This window comes from Nanorana parkeri, unplaced genomic scaffold (assembly GCF_000935625.1).
Source record: "Nanorana parkeri isolate BGI_ZX_2015 unplaced genomic scaffold, ASM93562v1 scaffold357, whole genome shotgun sequence".
NCBI classification, from domain to species: Eukaryota; Metazoa; Chordata; class Amphibia; order Anura; family Dicroglossidae; genus Nanorana; species Nanorana parkeri.
In genome coordinates, this window is record NW_017306625.1 from 452524 (window position 1) to 472668 (window position 20145).

Consider the following 20145-nt stretch of genomic DNA (forward strand, 5'->3'; position numbering starts at 1 on the left):
CACATGTTTGTGGGCAGACAAAAGAGGTTCCCCCCCCCCCACACACACACACACACCTCTATTCAAGCTTGGCTTCTCCATTTTTGAGAGATATGACACCGTGGCTTGAAGTTTGGTAGAAAAGTTTTATTTTTAAATAACACCTAGGTTGTAAAAATACATACAGAAATAAAAAGGCAAAATTCGGTTGCAAATAATTCTAAAAAACAATGTTTTAGACAAAGTACATCCACCTATTGTACATGTTAGACATAATAATTTAGGGTCAAATACATTATGTAAGTCAAATCCCTACGCTTTTCACGACTTGGCTTCTTCAGGGGATTGTGACCTACCCTAGTAAGAAACAATACATTTGATCAACACATATCCATAGTTTGATCATAGGTCCATCATAGTTATATAAGGTGCATAAAGTCTACACAGAAATGCGACTTTCCCACTCGCGCGCACCGCGCCCGAGCGGGCGGATGTAACAGGACGTGTATACACGCCCAGTTACATCCAAGAAGCTGCCGGCCGGCTGTGTATACACAGCGGCTGGCCGGGAGGTAGTTAAAGAGGATCTGAATTCTGGGAGCTGTGCCCCAAAACTTGTCATCAGTATTGCCTGTGGTCTCCCTGCAGATCTTTTCCCCTTTACTGACTTAAAATACCTTTCTCTGTGTGGAGGTGGTCATCTTGATAGAGGCAGGGCTTTGCTTCTTCATGTCAGAGCCTCCAGCAAGTAGAACAGTGATTAGCACAGCAGTGACATCACTAAATCTCATTCCAATCCCATACGGCTAGCAGTTAGAGGCAGCAGTGCCTTAGATCTGACACTACAATACACAACTATGAGGCTGTAGACACGGCGTGCCTAGGCACACTGACATACCAGGAAGTACTCTGCTATTTTTCAAAAGGGATTCCAGACAAAAGGTACATTTTTGGGGGTACTTTATAGGCACAGTTATCACTTGATGTTCCCTATATCTTAGTAAATAATTGATTTTTGGAGTTCAGGTACACTTTTGAAAGGTCTCCTTTTAAACAATAAGTGCATTTTTAGACAAAATGCACTTATTCTTTTTGTCCACCTCTCCTGACCTAAATGGTCCCACCCTTTCCCTCCGTAGATCTATACTTACCAAAATGTGAGGCTTCTGCTCTGCTGTTTATTGACATACAGCGCCTCACATTTCCATCCACTGGTCACGTCTATTTGCCTGCTTGAAGATGGCCCCATAGACGTCTATAGGTCTGTAATGTGGAGGGAGCATAGCACTGGAATGTAACCAATAGAGGAACTGTGTCCATTAGATCTTGGTGAGGATGGATTTGTGGAGGGGAGGGTAGATTCGTTTAGGTCAGGGGCCTGGAAAGGATAAGGGCACTTTGTTAAAAAGTGCATGTAGCATTTTAAAGTATAATTTAAATCATGGTAGCCAATCATACATTTATCTTTGTTTCTGTGTGAATCTTCAACTTGTCTTTTCCTAATGATGTTTTTATATTGGTTTTTAGGAAGGAATGACCCCTGAAGAGTCCACTGAAGAATCAGAGGTGATTGTTTTATAATATTGAAATTTGCAATCACTTTATTTTTAAGCACATCTTGTAAATATATACTTAATTATTGTATTAATTTCTTAAAAATGTCTTTGGTCATTTAAAATAAATCTTTAAACTTATTTATCATGCGTTGTAAGCATAGGTCACAATTGTTGGGTACTTTGAGATCGAATACTTTGCTATCTTTAATATCCTTTCACTCCAGACACAGTTTTTGTCAAATGACTGATTGGTTAACAGCAGTTACAGAAAAAGCCCCATTTGTTACCCCTCATCAAAATATAAAATCCATATACCCTCATGGGGTGCAATAGAATAGTGATCTTACAACTGTGGACTACCTAGGGCCATGCAGGGTTACATCCTGCAGGTACTGTGGCTATTGCGTGCAAACTTCAGCCACAGAGATGTTTATCTACAGGGTCTCTGTGGGATTTGCTGTACACACCCTGTTTCCCCGAAAATAAGACCTACCCCGAAAATAAGACCTAGTACTATTTTTGGGAATTGCTAAAATATAAGACCTACCCCGAAAATAAGACCTAGTTGTGACCATTCCGAGGACCTGTGGTGGCATAAGGGGGGAACTTGAAGAGCCGCGGGAGAGGATCAGCGAAGCCAGCTCTAGAGGAAGCAAGGCGGGACTGGAGGGAGCAGAGCCGAATAAGCCGATGCTTCCTCTACAGCGTCGGCTCCTGTCACAGGCAGAGTGATACCAAATGCACTCCGCCTGTGGGGAATCGATATTGAAAGTGCGCTTCACTCATTCTGGCCAGCGATTGGTTACCAAATTGCTCTTGGAAAGGTACGTCACCCGTGATTGCCCTGATCACCATATTCTTAACTTTGCCAGTTTGGATTATTTAATTTGGATTTGCGTTAACTTTGGATTGTTGTACATTTAAAAAAAAAAAAAATAAGACCTACCCCGAAAATAAGACCTAGTGTGTTTTTTTGAGCAAAAAAAAAATATAAGACAGTGTCTTATTTTCGGGGAAACACGGTACATTACATATTTTGCTGAGGAGGCAACTTTGTTGCCCATAGTGACTGTCATGATTTTCTATTTTTAATGCAGATTGTTGACACTTATTCACAGCTTTTCTCTTGTCGAAGCTGAATGTTCTTTGAAACATTTTTTCCAGGTCCATTGTGTTAATTTTCTCAGACTTTCTGAAAGTGTCACACCAGCAGTATCAACCATTCAGTTGCTAATGCTGTCCGGAAAATACTGCAGCTGTGCTAAAGCCATAAAGATCCTTTACTTTACAACTGCCTTCTATTATAAGTTGTGTGCTTTGTAACTTTCCTCTTTGAGAACGTCAGAAGAAGTTGTTTGAAAATAGGCCCAAATTTAGGGTCATTCAGAAAATATATGAAGATGTAAAAGCCAGCATTAAAGTAGTTTATGTACATGAATATGTTAAAGGCTAACTCCAACATAAACAGGTAAATTAAGTTTGGCTGGGTGCTGCTATATCTCTTGTAGACACCAATAAAGATGTTTTCCACAGTAATTTGTGTCTCTACATTCTCCCCCAAGGCCATACAATGGGTTCACTTTCCTACTGCTAGATTCCCTCTCTATCTTGTCCGCCTCCTTGGACTATTTTGGACTGTCCGATACACTCTTTCCTATTTAACATTTACCATAATACTCTTCTCAAGCTTTATTATGAGGCTGCTTCTTGATGGTTGTCGCTAAGCATGTTCAGTGTTTACAGTGGCCATTCTGTGGTAGTGGTTTCCTAATGGATAGGCAGCTGAAGTCTTTTTATACCAAAAAATATTAAACCGAAATTTATAAATTAAATTTCAGTTTGGATAAAGAATAAGTATACCTATATCATTACAAAGACCTAGTCTGTACGTGTGTTTTTTTTCAAAGGGTTAGTTTGCCCAAAAGTAATATTTGGTTATGGATGAAACTTGAGGGGCAGTGTTAGCCCTTGACTGCTTATATGCCTTTGATACTCTAACTATGAGATCTCCCTACCATGATCCCTGTCTACATGGGGTGTGTGTCTGCCTTTCAATGAGTCAGCACCTCCTTTTGCTTTCTCCATAATAAAAAATAAAGTATCCAGGAGGGATAGTTGAACCCCCTTGTGATATGTACAGACCCGGGAACTTTTTTTAAACTTTAGATTTGTATTAAAGTACCGTATTTGCTGGCGTATAAGGCGACTGGGTGTATAAGATGACCCCCTAATTTTCCACTTAAAACATAGGTTTTGGCCTATACTTGTCATAAAAGACTACCCCACTTCCGAGGCAACACCATTTTAAAAAACATAATGGATGGATGTGCGGTAATACTGTATGTACGGCAGGTTCAGCTACATTCAGTATATCGCGCTGAGCCAATCACGGCGAGCAATGTATTCTATTAATAAATACAAAGCCTGCTTGGATTGGCAGAGGTTGTGTACATCGCTCGCCGTGATTGGCTCAGCGCGGTATACTGTATGTAGCCAAAGCTACCGTACATACAGTATTACTGCACATCCAGCGGGCTGACAGAGTAGGGATGTTCGTTTTGGGCCAGCTTGGCCCAAACGAACTAAAGGTATACATTGTATACCCCGCGTATAAGACGACCCACGATTTTCATGGGATGTTTTTAAGTATAAAAAGTAGTCTTATACGCCAGCAAATACAGTATATAAGATCTGCAACACAAACAATATTAGTTATATCCGATTAAGGATACACATTTGGAATGTCAGTAAGTTTGAGGCACATACAACATCGTCTAGTAGAGCAGATAACCATTCAGATCTGGAATCATAAAAATAGAAATGGTCCACCTGAAAATCAACGGTGACCGATCCTCTTATATGAGTGCCATAAATCGGAATAAAACATATTAATCAACCCTTACAAAAAGAAAAGAAAACCCCAGAAAGGGAGATAGGTGTTGCAGGGGCATTAGGTAAGGGAGGTAATAAGGGTAGGGTAGGGAAGTGGGGATGGGGGGTGATGGAAGCAGACCCGGGAACTTAAATGCAGATATCTTATCAATAAAATCCCAAAGATAAATAGGTGGTTATATTCAGCAGAACCTACCAAACTCGTTTCAATTTTGTTGGATGAAATACAGGTGAAACTCGAATAATTAGAATATCGTGCAAAGTTCATTTATTTCACTAATGAAACTTAAAAGGTGAAACTAATATATGAGATAGACTCTTTACATGCAATGCAAGATAATTCAAGCCGTGATTTGTCATAATTGTGATGATTATGGCTTACAGCTCATGAAAACCCCAAGAACCCCAAATCCACAACCTCAAAAAAGTAGATTATTACATGCAATCAATAAAACAAGGATTGTACATAGAACAATATCGGACCTCTGAAAAGTACAAGCATGCATATGTACTCAGTACTTGGTTTGGGCCCCTTTTGCAGCACTTACTGCAATTACTTTTGCACGATATTCTAATTATTCGAGTTTCACCTGTATCTTGTCTTGTCAGGACTCCATGTTCCACACTAGCTGGACAGGAAAGGGTAGCTAAATGCTGAAGAGAAAAGACTGCTGCCGCTAGGGAAATAGTGTACGTCCACCTCTTCAGTTTGGTTTGACTCCACAGCTATGCTCAGCTGAGTCCACAAGAGTCCACAAGTGCAATGCTGGAAAAAGGATGTCTGTTCAAGAACACATATACAGCAGTCAGAATACTTTGACATGTTTCGTGCTATAGAGTAAGAGCTTTTGTGCAAAACACATCAAGGCATTTTCTCCACTGTATGTGACTCCTTGAATAAACCTCCTGTTTCGTTCATTGCATTTGTGAGCTCCGATTTTCTGTATGATAGCTACAGTATGTTCTGGAGTTAAATGTCTAAGATAAGACAAGCTTGAACACAATAACTAATGGTGGCCTAACACTGTCAGGAATGGCTAAGAAAAATAAAAATAAGTATCTGTATGTGTTTAAGCTCACCGCCCGGCTGCATATTAACAGAGGAGCTGTTGATACTACTAAATTAGAGTTCTTTATGTCCTTTTTAGCATCTTTTTACTGAAGATTTGATCAGTTTATATTCCTTTCTCCATTAAACTGGTCAGGCAAAGTGCCTAATTTAGATGTAGAGTTTTTTTCCGTTCAGCCTTTGCAACCAGTCTGTCTATGAACGTTCCCTTTCACAATAACTAGTAGAGCCTCGCTACCAAAAAAGCATTGCTTGATGTTGTCAACATCCAAGGCAATTTAGTCTACAGTATTAAGAATGAGCTATTGAAAACATTTCTTTGTGTTTGTGACCTTATCTAACAAAAGCTATAGACAAGTTAATGTGGCCTTACACCTCACTTTACAGTTAGTTGTCAGAGAGGCCTACTTTAACCACTGTCTTGCATAACTCCATGAGATTAATAGAAGAGTAAAAAAAATGATGCATGTGCAATTACAAAGAAAAGGTCAATTTCAACAGACCTTATAAAAATAAAATAATTCTTTTGAAACAGTCAAAATCCATTCTCAGTCTCTGAACAGCAGCTGTAAAACACGGGATGTCCTTCACCCCTGTGGGTGAAAACAGGCTCATTTTCTCCTCTCATTGTATAACAAAAGTCCCTTGGAGCCTGTTTCTTCTTTTTCTAATGACAGTTACAACAAATTGTGACACTGGGTGTCACTCCTGTGAACATTTCAACACCTTATGTTTGCAGTTCTAACGTTGTGTGACCTTCTCCCTGCATAATTATTTGTGTAATTCCAGCATGGAATTTGATATTCAGGGGTATAAATATGTTACTTTTTAGCTATTCTACAATTGAGTTCTGGGACCTGGATTTTATTAGGTGCATATAGAAAATGTGCTGAGTCCATATCAACTAATTATGAAGATCTTTTTTTAAACTGTACATGAAAAATTATAATGTTTAGTAGCGATTTGATTTCAGTGCAACATTTGTGTTCACCACTGTTTACTACTCAGTTCTATTGTATAAGTAGGATCATGAAAACTTAAGATATTCCCCTTGTGCTCATTTTTCATACTCTTTGATGCCCCATACAAACCTAGGCGTTTTTGCGTGACAAAACGCTCAGCACATAAATTCCCATTAATTTCAACGGCCCCCGTTCACACCTAGGCGTTTTGTCACAAGCTGTAAAACGCCTGTCATTCAAAAAAAGTTCCTGAGCTTCTTTGGGGCGTTTTTGCGCGTATTTGGTCCCATAGACTGCAGTGGAAAATCTGAAAAACGCGTGACACATATTTTTATGTGCGTTTCCCCATTGACTGAAATGTTTTTGTCAGTCATATGCGCACGTCTAACTCGCATACAATTCTGCAAAAACTAGCAAAGTACACTAGGCAAAAAAACACATAAACGCTGACGCCTAGGTGTGAATGCAGGCTAAAGGATTTCTTTAAAAATATCTACACCCAGGAACAAAACATTTGATATATTGCAGATTACAAGTCCTTGGATGTAATGGCTGCATTCGTTTTCATTTTTGTAGGCTAAGAACATTTTCAGCAAATACAAAAAATACCTTTAGATCTTTCCAGAAATGTACTGTCCTTCTCCATTCCTGTGAACTTATCTGAAGGCAGAAACAATATGATCTTTCTTCTGTAAACTACTACTCAACCCTTCCCCCATGTAATGGAGATGAAAAGCGGGAAGACATGTTTGACATCTAGCCTGGGTGACCACCATGGCTCCCTTCATAGGTGCAGTACTGTAAGTGAGTGTAGTAGGGCTGCAACTAATGATTATTTTCATAATCGATTAGTTTGACTATTTATTTTTTCAATTAATTGGATAAAACATTAAATAAATACCATCCTTAAGGTAAAATAAAATACACAAATGCAGTGTTACAAACATAAAGTTTACTTCAGGATAAAACTGCATGCACAATTTTTTGCAATCGCACTGCACTGAAACGCACGGCCTTGCGGTGCTGTGCATTCCAGTGCGGGCGATCACACTGTGGAGGTGCGTTTGGGATGCCATTGAAATGAATGGCACTGCAACGCTAGTGGACAAAGTTTGTCTGGATCTTGCAAAAATCATTTAATACAGTTCCCCACAAATGCTTAATTTTTAAAATGAAGGTCTGCAGGCAATCAGGTAATTTGTATGTACATGGGTAGAAAACTGGTTATAGGAAATGATCCTAAGGGTAATGATAAATGGCTAATTTTCTGCATGGTATAGGGTTGTGAACAAAGTACCCCAAGGTTTGGTCCTGGGATCAATTCTATTTATCTTGTTTTATAAAGGATATAGAGGGTGGAATAAATATCTCAGTCTCAGTGTTTGTGGATGATACCAACCTATGTAGGGCAATAACTTCACAACAGAAAGATGAATCGCTGCAAGGAGACCTTGATAAAAGAACCCCGTTTTAGGTCTTTGCCCTTCCATCTTGTGCGGGTTGTGTTCTGCCGCAGCAAGTGCACCTTTGACTATAAGCAAGCTAGGAGCACCTCAGCCTGTCATACCAAAAACAACTTTTTGTCACAACATTTTTGGCCTTCAACATGTTTGCTTCCTTAATATTGTCTGATGGTCCTCTTACATGCTGTCCATACAGTGAATTTTCTGGAAGCAACCCAGCAATGGACCATGGGACTTTTTGCATTGCCATTAACAAATATTGTTTCAAATGGTCCCAGTCTTGTCTACTTCTGCTCAGTATGGCCTTCAGTACCTGCTTATCTGTCAGAGGGGAGACACCGAAGTAAAAAGCAGCTGAACATTTAATTATTCACACATTTCTTTCAACAAAAAAGGGGAACCTTGAATCCAAGGTCAAGATCCTCATGGGAACCTTTTTGTGGCTGAGCATGTGGAGAGACTAATTTTCTGGAGCTTTAGAGGATGTTTCCTAAAGGGCTCTCCTCAGAACTGGAAGTAGCATTGTCTGTAAATGACACAATAGCCTGGTGCACCCCCAAAGCGTTGCTATGCACTATATTCACTATCATCCACTCAGACTTACTGACCTGCACCACAATCTCACCAGCAAAATTGTTTGTTTGGTGCACCACATCTTTAAACACCGCATATTGCATTAACACATTTTTAACCTTCCGAGCCTATGGAACATTATTTAATCCATGCATATTCTTTTCTACCTTTTGAGAAAGCACTTTCACCCACTTGGGTGACACTAAAGTTGTTCTAGGAAACCTCTAGCTCAGGCACTCTGGCCCCTCTGTGGTTTCTAGCGAAACATTGCATATTTCAGTAATGATTCAAGTGTATACACAGAGGTCTTTGTATAGGTCTTTATGTCATTAAACATCACATCATTTTTAGATTATTTTATAACTTTTGTCTTCCCTCTCCGCAGAGCACTGCACAGAAGGAATACATATATAAATACATAGTGGACATCACTACTGAAGTCACTCAGATTTCATGGCAGTTTTACTGCCTGTCTCTCCAAGGACTGATGAAGTCTTACCACTCAATGCTTGATGTTTCATCTTTTCATTTCACAGTGCTGGGGTTGTGACAAAACTGCTGACTCCTCTATCTAGGGTGAGACAGCAACAGGTGCAACATGCGCATTGTAACACCTTGCAGACTTTTTTTTTTGTTATAAATTCTTTATTTAGTTCAGGTTAACAGATTATTTGTTGTATATAGAAAAACGGAAACTGTGCCCGTGGGGACTCGCAGGTCCGGGCGCAGATGGTATACATACATCAAAACATCATCAAGAAGGTAGCATACATGGTATATTGAAGCATGAGAGAACCCCGTTGGCGTCAATGGAACGCATTTGAGGGGAGGGTACCCTCTCGCGACTCCTGCCTGAGTGTGGGGGGTACAGTCATGGGATGTTGCTGATGTTACCACGTTGACGGGAGAGAAGAAGGAGGAATGTAGTATAAACAGAGGGTGGAGAACACAAGACAAGACAAGAGAGGGGGAGGGGGTAAGGGGGGCTGAAGTGGAGGAGGATGGGTAGATCGCTACATGTCATCGCCATAAGTTAGGAATCCATGATCGTGCGGTATTCCGAAGTAGAGGTATAGTCTATCCAGTAAAACCACGGGTAAGTTTTGCGAGAGTCGTGACAGCATGGGAGGTGGCATAGTAAGGTTAAGGGCTGCCGACTTCTGGGTGTTAATATGGTAGTTGGACACCTCCCCATATTGTTGTAGGGCCGCAAGTAGGTTGGGTATGGTTGTGTCTGGGGTCGTTAAGAAAAATAGTAAGTCGTCGGCGAATGCTGCAACCTTGTGCGTGGTCTTCCCCGCCCGCAGGCCCTGGATGTTAGGGTTGGCTCTGATGGTCCGGAGTAGGGGTTCAAGGGTCAGCATAAAAATGAGGGGTGAGAGTGGGCATTCCTGCCTGGTACTGTTCGAAATTGGGAACGGGGTCGACATCATTCCGTTTACGCACACTCTGGCCGTTGGATTGGAGTACAAGGCCAACACCCACGCGAGCATGCCCGGACCCAATCCAACATGTTCCATGGTGAGTCGGAGAAAGGACCAGTCAACCCTGTCGAAGGCCTTCTCTGCGTCCGTGGACAAAATTAAGCTCGGGATGGCCTTCGACATGGCCGAGTGTATAACATTAAGGACTCGGGTGGTGTTGTCCCTGGCCTCTCTGGAGGGAACGAACCCAGCCTGGTCTGTGTGGACCAAGGAGGTGACATGAGGAAGCAGTCGCATGGATAGGACGGTCCCGAAGAGAGGGGGCCCGCCCCTCGGCGAAGTGGGTCTCCTGGAGGAATCCCACCTGTGTTTTTTGACTGTGGAGGTCTGCCAGCACCATCCTCCGCTTCTCCGGGACATTGAGGCCTCTGACATTGAGCGACATGATCCTGATGGAAGACATGTTAAGAGATCAAGGGAAGGGGATAGGGAGGTGAGGTTGGAATACACTAGGAGAGGGAACACTGACGAGGACAGGGGTGGTAGGGATTACACAAAAAGAAGGTAAGGATAAGACAACAATACAAAACAGATAGAGATACAGGAATTGAACAATAGACCACTTGTGTCTCAGGAACTAACTGGTGAACCGAGGTTCACAGTCCCTGTGGCACTTTCGGCGCTGCAGGGACTAACTAGTGGGGGAAACGAGTCTGAACAGGCGGATCAGAGCTCCAAGGGTTAACATTTGAGGTTGTAGTAAAACCGAAGAGGGACAGCTTACATGGGAGACATATCCCAACTGAGGAGGGTCTGTCAATTCCTGTAGGCAGGAAGAGGGGCCGCGGGCTGCCAGTTATGGGGGTGGTCGGTGTTCAAAGCCCCTCCCGGGATTCCCCTGGGTTCCCCGGATACCAGCAGGGTGGAATACCCTAAGCCCAGGAAGGGGGGGGGGCACCCCTGGTCCCCCTCTGACCAGTCCCCCACCCGTACACCCGCCCTGCAGTGTAAGGCCTCCGGTGATGGTGGAGGGAAAGGCACCAACCCAATCTCCATAATACCTGAGGAAGGATACCGGACACAATGAAAACTGAATGGGGAATCAACTGTTGCTATTGGCTCAAACATAAACATAGGGGTAGAGCAGTCGGGTCATGTGCCCATCGGAACGCCAGAACCCCAGTCTCTCGTGGAGGCATACGAACCCGGACCAACTCGATAACAAAAACAGGGGACCGGATCCGGCCCTCCGCAGTCCTGCTATGGGGTGAGCAAGCCAGCGGGGCCCTCCAGGAGCCGGGGCAAGTCCGTCAAGGTCGTTTCTGGAAGGATACTAGTAAGGGCCCTCCGGGGCCTATGAATGCGGCTTGGCAATCAGGAGGAGGTGGAAACGGTCCAACAGGAAATGTAGGCCTCAGCCCAGCGTCTCGAGCCTCCTGGGAGGAGCTGGGAGGATCGGCCCCTCGTCGCTCAATAGGTGTATTGGGCGATGGTTGGGTAGGCCGCCGGGCCCGGCGGGGTTTCGGGGACATCGGAGACTCGTCGGGGAGGTGAGAAAGCCAGTCCGGTATTTGAATTGGGGGTAGCTGTAGTAACTCGCATAGGCTGGGGACATCTGCCGGAGAACGGACCGTGAACGAGTCTCCACCCTTGCAGACATGTAAGCGGATCGGATATCCCCATCTGTAGGAGGCTCCGGCCTGGAGGATCAGCGAGAGGAGAGGGCGTAGCAGGGCCCTGCGTCGTAGGGTATTGCGGGAGAGATCTGGCAGGATTTGTAGGGCCGCTCCATCAAACTAGACCGTTTTTTTCAGCCATGCCTGTCACAGGATATCTTCCTTCATGGAATAGACTTGAAGCCGGCATACAACATCCCTCGGGAGGGATGCGTCTGTGGACGGCGGGCCTAGGGTGCGGTGCACTCTGTCTAGCAGGATGGAATCAGGGGTTGCACTGGGGAGCAGTGTGCCAAATATCGCTTGGACCGTGGAGCGGAGATCCGCTGGGTTTGTTGCCTCCGGCAGGCCTCAAACTCTTACGTTCTGGCGTCGGTTACGGTCTTCGAGATCTTCCATGCGTAGTTGGAGGGCCGCAATATGCGGCGAGGTCACCGGGTGCGCCTGCTACAAGGCCTGGTCCCTGGTTTCTAGAGCCGCGCACGTGTTGGATACAGCGGACACATCTGTCGAGACCGCCTGGATCTCCTGTCGCACCTTGCTCAAGTCTCTCTGTAGGGCCGCCTCTACTCTGGTGACCATTGCCGCGAAATCCTCTTTGGTGGGTGAGTAGTTCAACAGGGCCCGGAACTCCTGCGGGATGTCGGACAGCTGCTTGTGGGACGGGTACGAGTCCGCGTCAGTGGAGTCGGAGTCGTATGTCCGAGGTGAGTGCGCCCCAGAGCGGGGTTCCCAGGGATCAGGAGATCGGGAACGGGCATTGCCTCGTGGCGTGCGTAGGAGACGTGGCTCGGAGGCCATGGTGGATTGGTCTCGGCCACGAGGCCTGTTACGTGTGGAGGTGAAAAATTCTTGCATCAAGGGGGTATTCCATTGGGAAGCTGGTTTGTCCTCTTTGCTGCGTTTGGACATTGTTTGGGGTCCAAACCGGTGGGGTATAAGTAGCGTATAAGTAGTAAAACCCACGGAGCTCACTGAGGTTGCTGCTTACTCCGCCATGAGCAGGACACACCCCCCCCCCACCTTGCAGACTTAATTTGGACTCTTCCACCATTGCTGGGTGACTGCAGACTCATTATTAACACAAAACTAGCATGCAAACTGATCTCTGCCTGAACAGGTTAACTTGAGCTCTACCCAGGGACAGGGATCATTTGGATACAGTGTGCCCCCATTCATCGCACCTCAAACAACATGCTTACTTCCACTTCTCATCAGGGCTTCTCAATAAACATTTCCCTGCATGCTGAGGTTCATTGACATTATTTCTGGACCTCCGGGTAGCCTGATTTTTTTAAGCTTTTCTTTATCTTAGCTTGTTGGCAGGGGAGACAGCTTTTACCCAAACTGGAGCTGCTTCTCATCAAATCACAAAATGCGTTCAAGAGCTTGGGAATGTCCTGAGGACCCTTTAAGGATGGTCTATAACTGCCAAGTGTTGGGCAGTCTCGGGGGCATGCTGGCTTACCTTGTCGTACAGGTGGTCGAGTTTCCTGCTTAACTGCAAAGATCGCAGACATTCTCTATTATCCTGTCATAATCATGGCCGTCGTGTTCCGTCAATGCATAGATCTGTTGTGGTTGTCCCACTAAGAAGGGTACCAGGTACCATGCCCATTGTTCTTTGCACTGCAACCTGTTTAAAGTTCTCTAGCAAGTCTTTCAAGTCATTGTCAAGTAGCCTCTTTAGCAGTTGAGCTAATCTTGCAAGAGCTGTTATGTGCAACTGCAGGGACTTTAATACTGCAGACTTCTGTACACAGCATATTGTCTCTTTATGAAAACAGAAGTGAATAGCTTGGGCTACCTTAAAAATAATATAACCTTTAGGTGCCAATATCTTGTGTATATATGAGTAAATCTTGCAAGTGCAGCTATAAATCTGTTTTTTTTCAACATTTTCATCACAGCTCTGTCTATTCCTCCTTAGGACAGAGATGCCCCAGTCTCAGACTCTCTGCTTAACTGGTGTATTCATTCACCAGACTGGACATCTTATCTGCTCATACACAGACTGCTTCTGCTTAGTACCGACACGCCAATTTGTTTGGTCATAAACTACCTCTGTCTCTTTACAGTTTCAAACTTTCACATGTCAAGCTGGCTTGGGGGCCTGTCTGTGTAGGTCAAAAAGGCCCGGTACCATGCTTCCCATGTGTTTTGCTTTAAGCTGCTTTTGCAGCACATAGAAGCCATAACTGACCAGAGAATACAACCTTTTGTGGGCAACACTCGCCTGTCTCTAGTCAGTTTCACACCTGTTCAGGAACACCCTTCCTACTAAAACAGGCACTATCTTCATCATTATACATTGACAGACCATCCTTCCATCAATACGATAGGAGTATTTAGTAGAGTCGAATAGTCCTAAGGAATGGGATGTGATGGGGTTCTGTAGTTTGTCTATCCTTTGTAAGGTATACTGTAGAGTATATTGTTCATCCTAAGGTTGTCAACCTCGAGATCCTTAACCCTTTCCCTGCCAAGCCCTCCGGAACATTTTTCAAATCAGCTGGCCAAGCCATTTTTGAATTTTCTGCAATTTTTACACCCAAAGAGACATTTTGTATGTAGCATGGTATTTTGTTAATTCTTTTTAATATTTGGAGAAATATTTGGAAACAAAACGGCTGACTTGAGCTGTCCATTGGTCCGATTCAATCCAAGGAGGGGGTCGCAGTGACTCCCTCCTCCGAGCAAACCTTTTACATTCATTCATATAGGGCGCTAACATGAACATAATAACCAATATAGGCTCATCTTATGAATACCCGAATAATAAGATATAATAGCAAAATTAAAACAAAAAACACAAACATATTATTACAATACCTGTTCTTGGTAAGGGGTGTCAACAGAATCTGATCGCCAAGTTTTTTCCGACTCACAACTTCATCCTGACTGCTTTGGGTGAGTCCTGTTATGGTTCTTAATGGTGTACTTCTTTTTTTTTTTTCTCACCTATGTTGCTCTGAAGGTTGCCTGGAGAAGCCCACCTTATGTTTGTTTGTATTACATATGTACTGATTGCACCAGGGAACTATAACGTGTTCTCCTTGGGACTGTTGTACTTCTTTGCTGTGGAGTACCCTACTCTGCTTTGCGGCACAAGGATTGTCTATTGAACTACCTCTACTACCATAAAGTATTTAGCAATACTACTGTGACGGACTGAACCATCACTGGGGCTGCTGGAGGAGCCTGAGGGCTAGCCTCCTTCCTACGGACTATGGACCAGAACTATGGAGAACCCCCTCAGATCTCTTGGGGTTACATGGAACCATTCTACTAGGATACATGTGGAGTGGATATACTGTATGTCTCCCCCGACATTACAGACACACATCACTGTGTTCATTATAGGCAGCAGGCTGTCTGGAGTGACCATTGTTTGCAATGATGGGATTATTTTCCTCTCTAATTAAGGACATTCATCCCAAAGAGTGTCTGGGCTTGAAAGACTTCTAATGCGGCACCCGGCTGTCTGGAGGAGGGGACACACTGAACTCTAATCTGATCCTGTCAGGTATAAACTCTGTGTGCTTCCTTCAATAAAGGAGATCTTGGTTTCCACCTCAACATTGGTGTTGTCGAATGATTGAGTGGTTTAGTTCTGTCCTAATATATTGGTTCTGTCCAATAATTAGGCAGGTTTGGGCTGAGGACAATGGGATTCGGGTTCCAGCGTAGAGGAAGTTGTTTTCTGACAGAGGTACCCAGTCGGGGTACCAGGCGGTCCGTCACAACTACCTTTTAAATTATACTTAGTTTATTAAAAGCTAGCCACTCTGTTAAAGTTGTGCAATTTAGAGATTTTGGGGGATGTTACATCATTGTATGTACCTTGACTGTTGCCTCATCCTTTCATGTTGTCTGGTTCTTTGATATCCACATTACAAGATTGCATGCTCCTTGTTCCTGCGCTTTGCCCATGTTTGCATAGTAGATAATCTAGTCATCCTCTCCTGGAATGTCAGAGGTTTAAATTCTACATTTAAGAGGCCCATTGCCCTACAATTTCTATGATCTTCTCCAAGAAACTCACCTACTGGGCAACAAAATCCTTTCCCCCTAAGTAGCAGTGGATTTAGAGGGCCATGCATGCTACATATTCTTCATATGCTAGAAGGGTTTTGATTCTCTAGCATTGACATTTTTATTGTAATGTGCATAGAGGTAAATTTATCAAAACGGCAGCAGACAAACTCTGGAGCAGCTGTGCATGTCAACCAATCAGCATCCACATTTCATTTTCAAAGCTTAACTAAACAAACTGAAGAGAGAAGCTGATTTGTTGTCATGGGCAACTGTTCCAGATATTGTCTGCTCCAGTTTGGATAAATCCCCCCATAGTGTTTCTCTGATCCTGAAGACAGATATGTGGCAGTTGTATTTGAATTCAATGCTCATTTATTAGCTTGTTAGATGTATACATTCCTCCCCCCTTCCAGAGCTCAACGTTTTATACCATCTTGTAAAAACTAGTCTCGATGATGCCCCATAGGGTCCTTCTTGCAGGGGGATTTTAACAATATTCTAGACTGCTCCCTAGTTTCCTCTAACCCTAACAGGCTGCTAAATCTGGACTTGCAAAACTGGGCCAAAGTTGCTAATCTTACTATGCTCTGGAGGCCAACATATCCATTGTTCAGACAATATTCTTACCTGTAACACATCTCAGGATCTTCAGATATTGCCAAAAATAAGCTACTGCTGTTTGTCACAGATGCCGGTGGTATCTAGTCAGAGGTATAGCAGACCATACGTCTCTACTCCTCTCGCTGAACATGTTACCCATATTGAGCTTGCAGTGGAGTCTTCCGTTCAACCATATTTTCAAAACTTTTGGGATGTTAACAAGGACTCTACAACTTCATTGATTATGTGGGATGTGTTTAAATTGGTTTCATGTGGGGAGTATATTTCAGCCATTAAAGTTACTAGTAAAGCCCATGGTTCCCAATTAGAACAGCTTCAAGATAGGAAGAAGAAATGTGCCGCTACTCGTGTCGGTGAGCCCACATACAGCACTTTGAAGGCCTTACAGCAGGCTAAGAGAGAGCTGCTACTACATCACCAGAATCTGGTGCACTGTGACATTAGGAAAAGGGCCAAAGATCTGTTTGAGAAAGAGAAAAAAAATGGCAGACTCTTGGCTATGTTGATGGCAGAGTAGAAAGTACAGACAGCAGTCCCTTGCATCCTCTACTTCTGCATGCTTGATGTTAACTGACCCTGCTTATATTCTCCAGACATTTGTGGATTTTTTATAGTACACTTTCCCAACAAATCCCTACATTAGATACATCCGATCTGCATGTCCTCCTTGATACTTTGCTTCTTCCCACATTATTTGACTCTGAGCATGCACCCCTAGAGGCGGCCTTTACTGAAAAATACATTTTGAAGGCCATAAGCTTCTTTCCCAACAGAAATCGCGTAGGCCTAATAGCCTACTAGCCCCAGGGTACAAACAAATATACTAAAGACTTTGCTGCTAGACTTTTATCTTTAAATTCATCTTTTTTGGCTTAAGATGCCTTTCTTCTTTCTTTTTATGATGCATATGTAGTGTTGATTGACAAACCACATAAGGATACAGTGTGCTTCCTATAGACGTATAGCTGGCCTTAATATGGATCTTAAAATCCTTCCAAAGTTGGTAGCGACTGGGCTTTCAAAGGTCCTATGTCTAATGGTCTCGCCTGATAAGACATGATTTATTCTACATAAGTCAACCGTAACCAACCTTAGGAGGATCTATACCCATATACAACTATAATCTGTGAAACATACCTTTTAATTTCTTTGGATTTGGAAAAGGCCTTTGACTCTGTTGATTGGAATTACATGTTTATACTGTTAGACAGAATGGGCTTTAGTCCTGTTTTCTGCAAATTAATTGGCCTACTCTACACCCCATGCTAATATTAAGTTAGGTAACATGCTGTCCCACAAATTCCCAGCATACAGAGGCACAAAGCAGGGGTGGCTCCTATACCCCAGCCTTTTTGCCCTCGTAGTTGAGCCCATTGTTCTAGCTTTTAGAACCTCCCCCTAAGGCCCCATTCACACCTGAGCATAGTGGGAACTTGCGTCATGTTTGTTTGTGTCATTTGCATTTGTCTTTCACATATTGAGGGGCAAAGTAGCTTTTGTGGAGGCAGTTTGCAGGTAGCTTAGTTGCCTGGTGATTATTTGCTCGAGGGAGACACGGAGCTAATCTAGAGATCCTCCACCTACCACACATGTGTGCCGAAGTACAGGTGGACTGTACAAAGTTGAGAGTTTTCCTAGGTGTCGTTATATACTGAGTTATTTACCCAGTAACCTACCTTCATTGCTCTTTAATTTTAGAATTTTAGCACCAAAAATGAAGCATCACTTTGCAGTAAGATATTTGACTTTAAATATGCTTATATACAATAACTAAGATTAAATATGCTTATATACAATAACTAAGATTTTGTACTGGTATGGAAACTGTCATATATACTATGCCTGCATCTACCCATATACAGCATCTAGATTTCAGACACCTGCATTTATTTTTATAGTAGGTGTAGTGGGTCTTTAAGTGTTCATTTTGTTTTCTCGCATTATACTTTAAAGGGCTTGTGTCTTTAATTAAAAGTGCCATACGCTTAAAAAAAAAAAAAGTACTTTAAGAAATTGATTTTTGAAAGGAAAGCTGTGAGTATTCTTGTATTGCGCAAATGTCACTCTGTTCATGGCTGAGCTTTGCTTCAAGTCAGGGCTTGTACTATTTCATCACGTTTCTATGGAAACGGGGCTGTCATTTCAACTCAAGCTGCTGATGGTTTTATTTGTAGGTTTTCTGGATTATTAAAATTTAACAAAAATTATTGATTTTCTTTTTATTAACGCTGGATTGAGTTTACCCGAGAAGTCTCAGTACAAGCAAGCTTTTTCCTGTCAAATAAAATAAATATATACATAAGGGGGATGCTGCCCAAAAAGGTTTTTTTTTTTCTTTCTGAGAGAAATATTTTTCTCTTACACTCTATTTTTTTCATCCTCTGGTTGTTTCGAATGTGATGTATTGTCCTCAGCAATTGAGCACTCTGAGTGAATTGTATTTTACAAATCATTTTCCATTTCCTTTGTTTACAGCAAGATAAAATGCCTCCCAAAATCACAGTTAGTCAGACTTTAACTTAACATAAAAGATACCTGTCAGAACATGAAATGGCGCATCAGCATGGCAAATTGTTGAAGTTTTTCAATGTATTTATGTGTTCTACAGCCTGGCGAAATGCTTCAGTGCACTAAGTTCTGAAAGCATATATTTTCGTCTGTGTAAAAGAAACTATTACCTTTTTTTTTTTTTTTTTTTATAAATGAGACTGGTGAAAAACTTATTTACATCAACTTTATCTAATGGCCTGTATGAGTGCTTTTATGCAAAGTAGCCCGGAGACTAGAATTAAGTTTTCACGTTGGCTGCGCATTAGTCCTCTGTGTTTAAAAAGCATCAACCGGGCAGTGTTATTACAATGACACACTGAGGAGAACTTGCCTTTCACTGCACAAAAAAAAACCATTTAAGCATTTGTACAAAATCAGGAATTCCATATTTATTGTTGCTTTTATTTATATTAATGGCTCTCTCTTGCTTGGTGTCCAAAATAAAGACTTTGAAGTGAACATGTTGATGTGTTTGCAAGGTCCTTTTGTTAATATCGCTTCAGGTTCTCTGAAGTTTCCGGTCGTATGTTTTCACTTGTGCATTGAGATGCTGTTGATTATTATGTCTCACTTTTTGAGGTTTTTGTCAAAGGCAGGCAGCACCTGTTGTGCTTATCTCACCTTTCAATATTCAAAACAAGATCACCTGCATCAGTCAAACAGTGTGCGGCTTAAAGTGTATCTAAACCCAAGAACATAAATTAAATATGGTTTAGCTTTCCAGTCCTTAGATGTGGTGACTGCATTCATTTTCTTTTTTAGGCATTTTTTACCTGGTGATCCATTCAGGGGACACATTAGCATTTCAGGGCTACAATGAATGCAGTACGGAAAGTTAAAGTGCAATCTGGGTAGCTAAAATAGAATACGAAAAACATACTACCACGGTCCGTAAAAAAGAACTAGGGATGTTCACAAACCAGTGGCGATTACTTGGCATTTTCACAAAAAATACCAGGGTTGCAATGGTTGCCCTATCCTGAAATCATTAGTCTGTATTGCTTTAGAAAAACTGTCGCAAGACACTAAACAAAAATGTATCATATATACTGTATGTGTGTGTGTGTGTGTGTATATATATATATATTATACAGGGCTTGAAAAATTTGGCGGTGTCTCACCAGTCAACATGACCGGACTATAGCCTTGCAATATATGTTAAAACATTTTGGGGACAGATAGAGCTTTGTTTTGTGACCCCACAGGGGGTTATTTGTTTTGACTTTATAATGAAGTACCATAAATGTAAAAAAAAAAAAAAAGTTTCCCTATTTTATAAAACATTTATTCTTACCCATATTTTTAGTACAACATAAAAATCGGGGTCCCGTCGGGTAAATAT

The 20145-nt window shown here is 42.5% G+C and overlaps 1 protein-coding gene across 2 annotated transcripts in view; it reads left to right on the top strand.

Annotated features, from left to right (window-relative positions):
- Positions 1-20145, top strand: part of VPS41 (VPS41, HOPS complex subunit) — a 236476-nt gene that overhangs the window by 9760 nt on the left and 206571 nt on the right. The window contains exon 2 of one of the 2 annotated variants that reach the window (XM_018558775.1): positions 1507-1545. In XM_018558775.1, the coding sequence (XP_018414277.1) occupies positions 1507-1545 (39 nt within the window). The remainder of the gene's footprint in view (positions 1-1506; positions 1546-20145) is intronic. The other variant, XM_018558776.1, reaches the window with a different exon arrangement.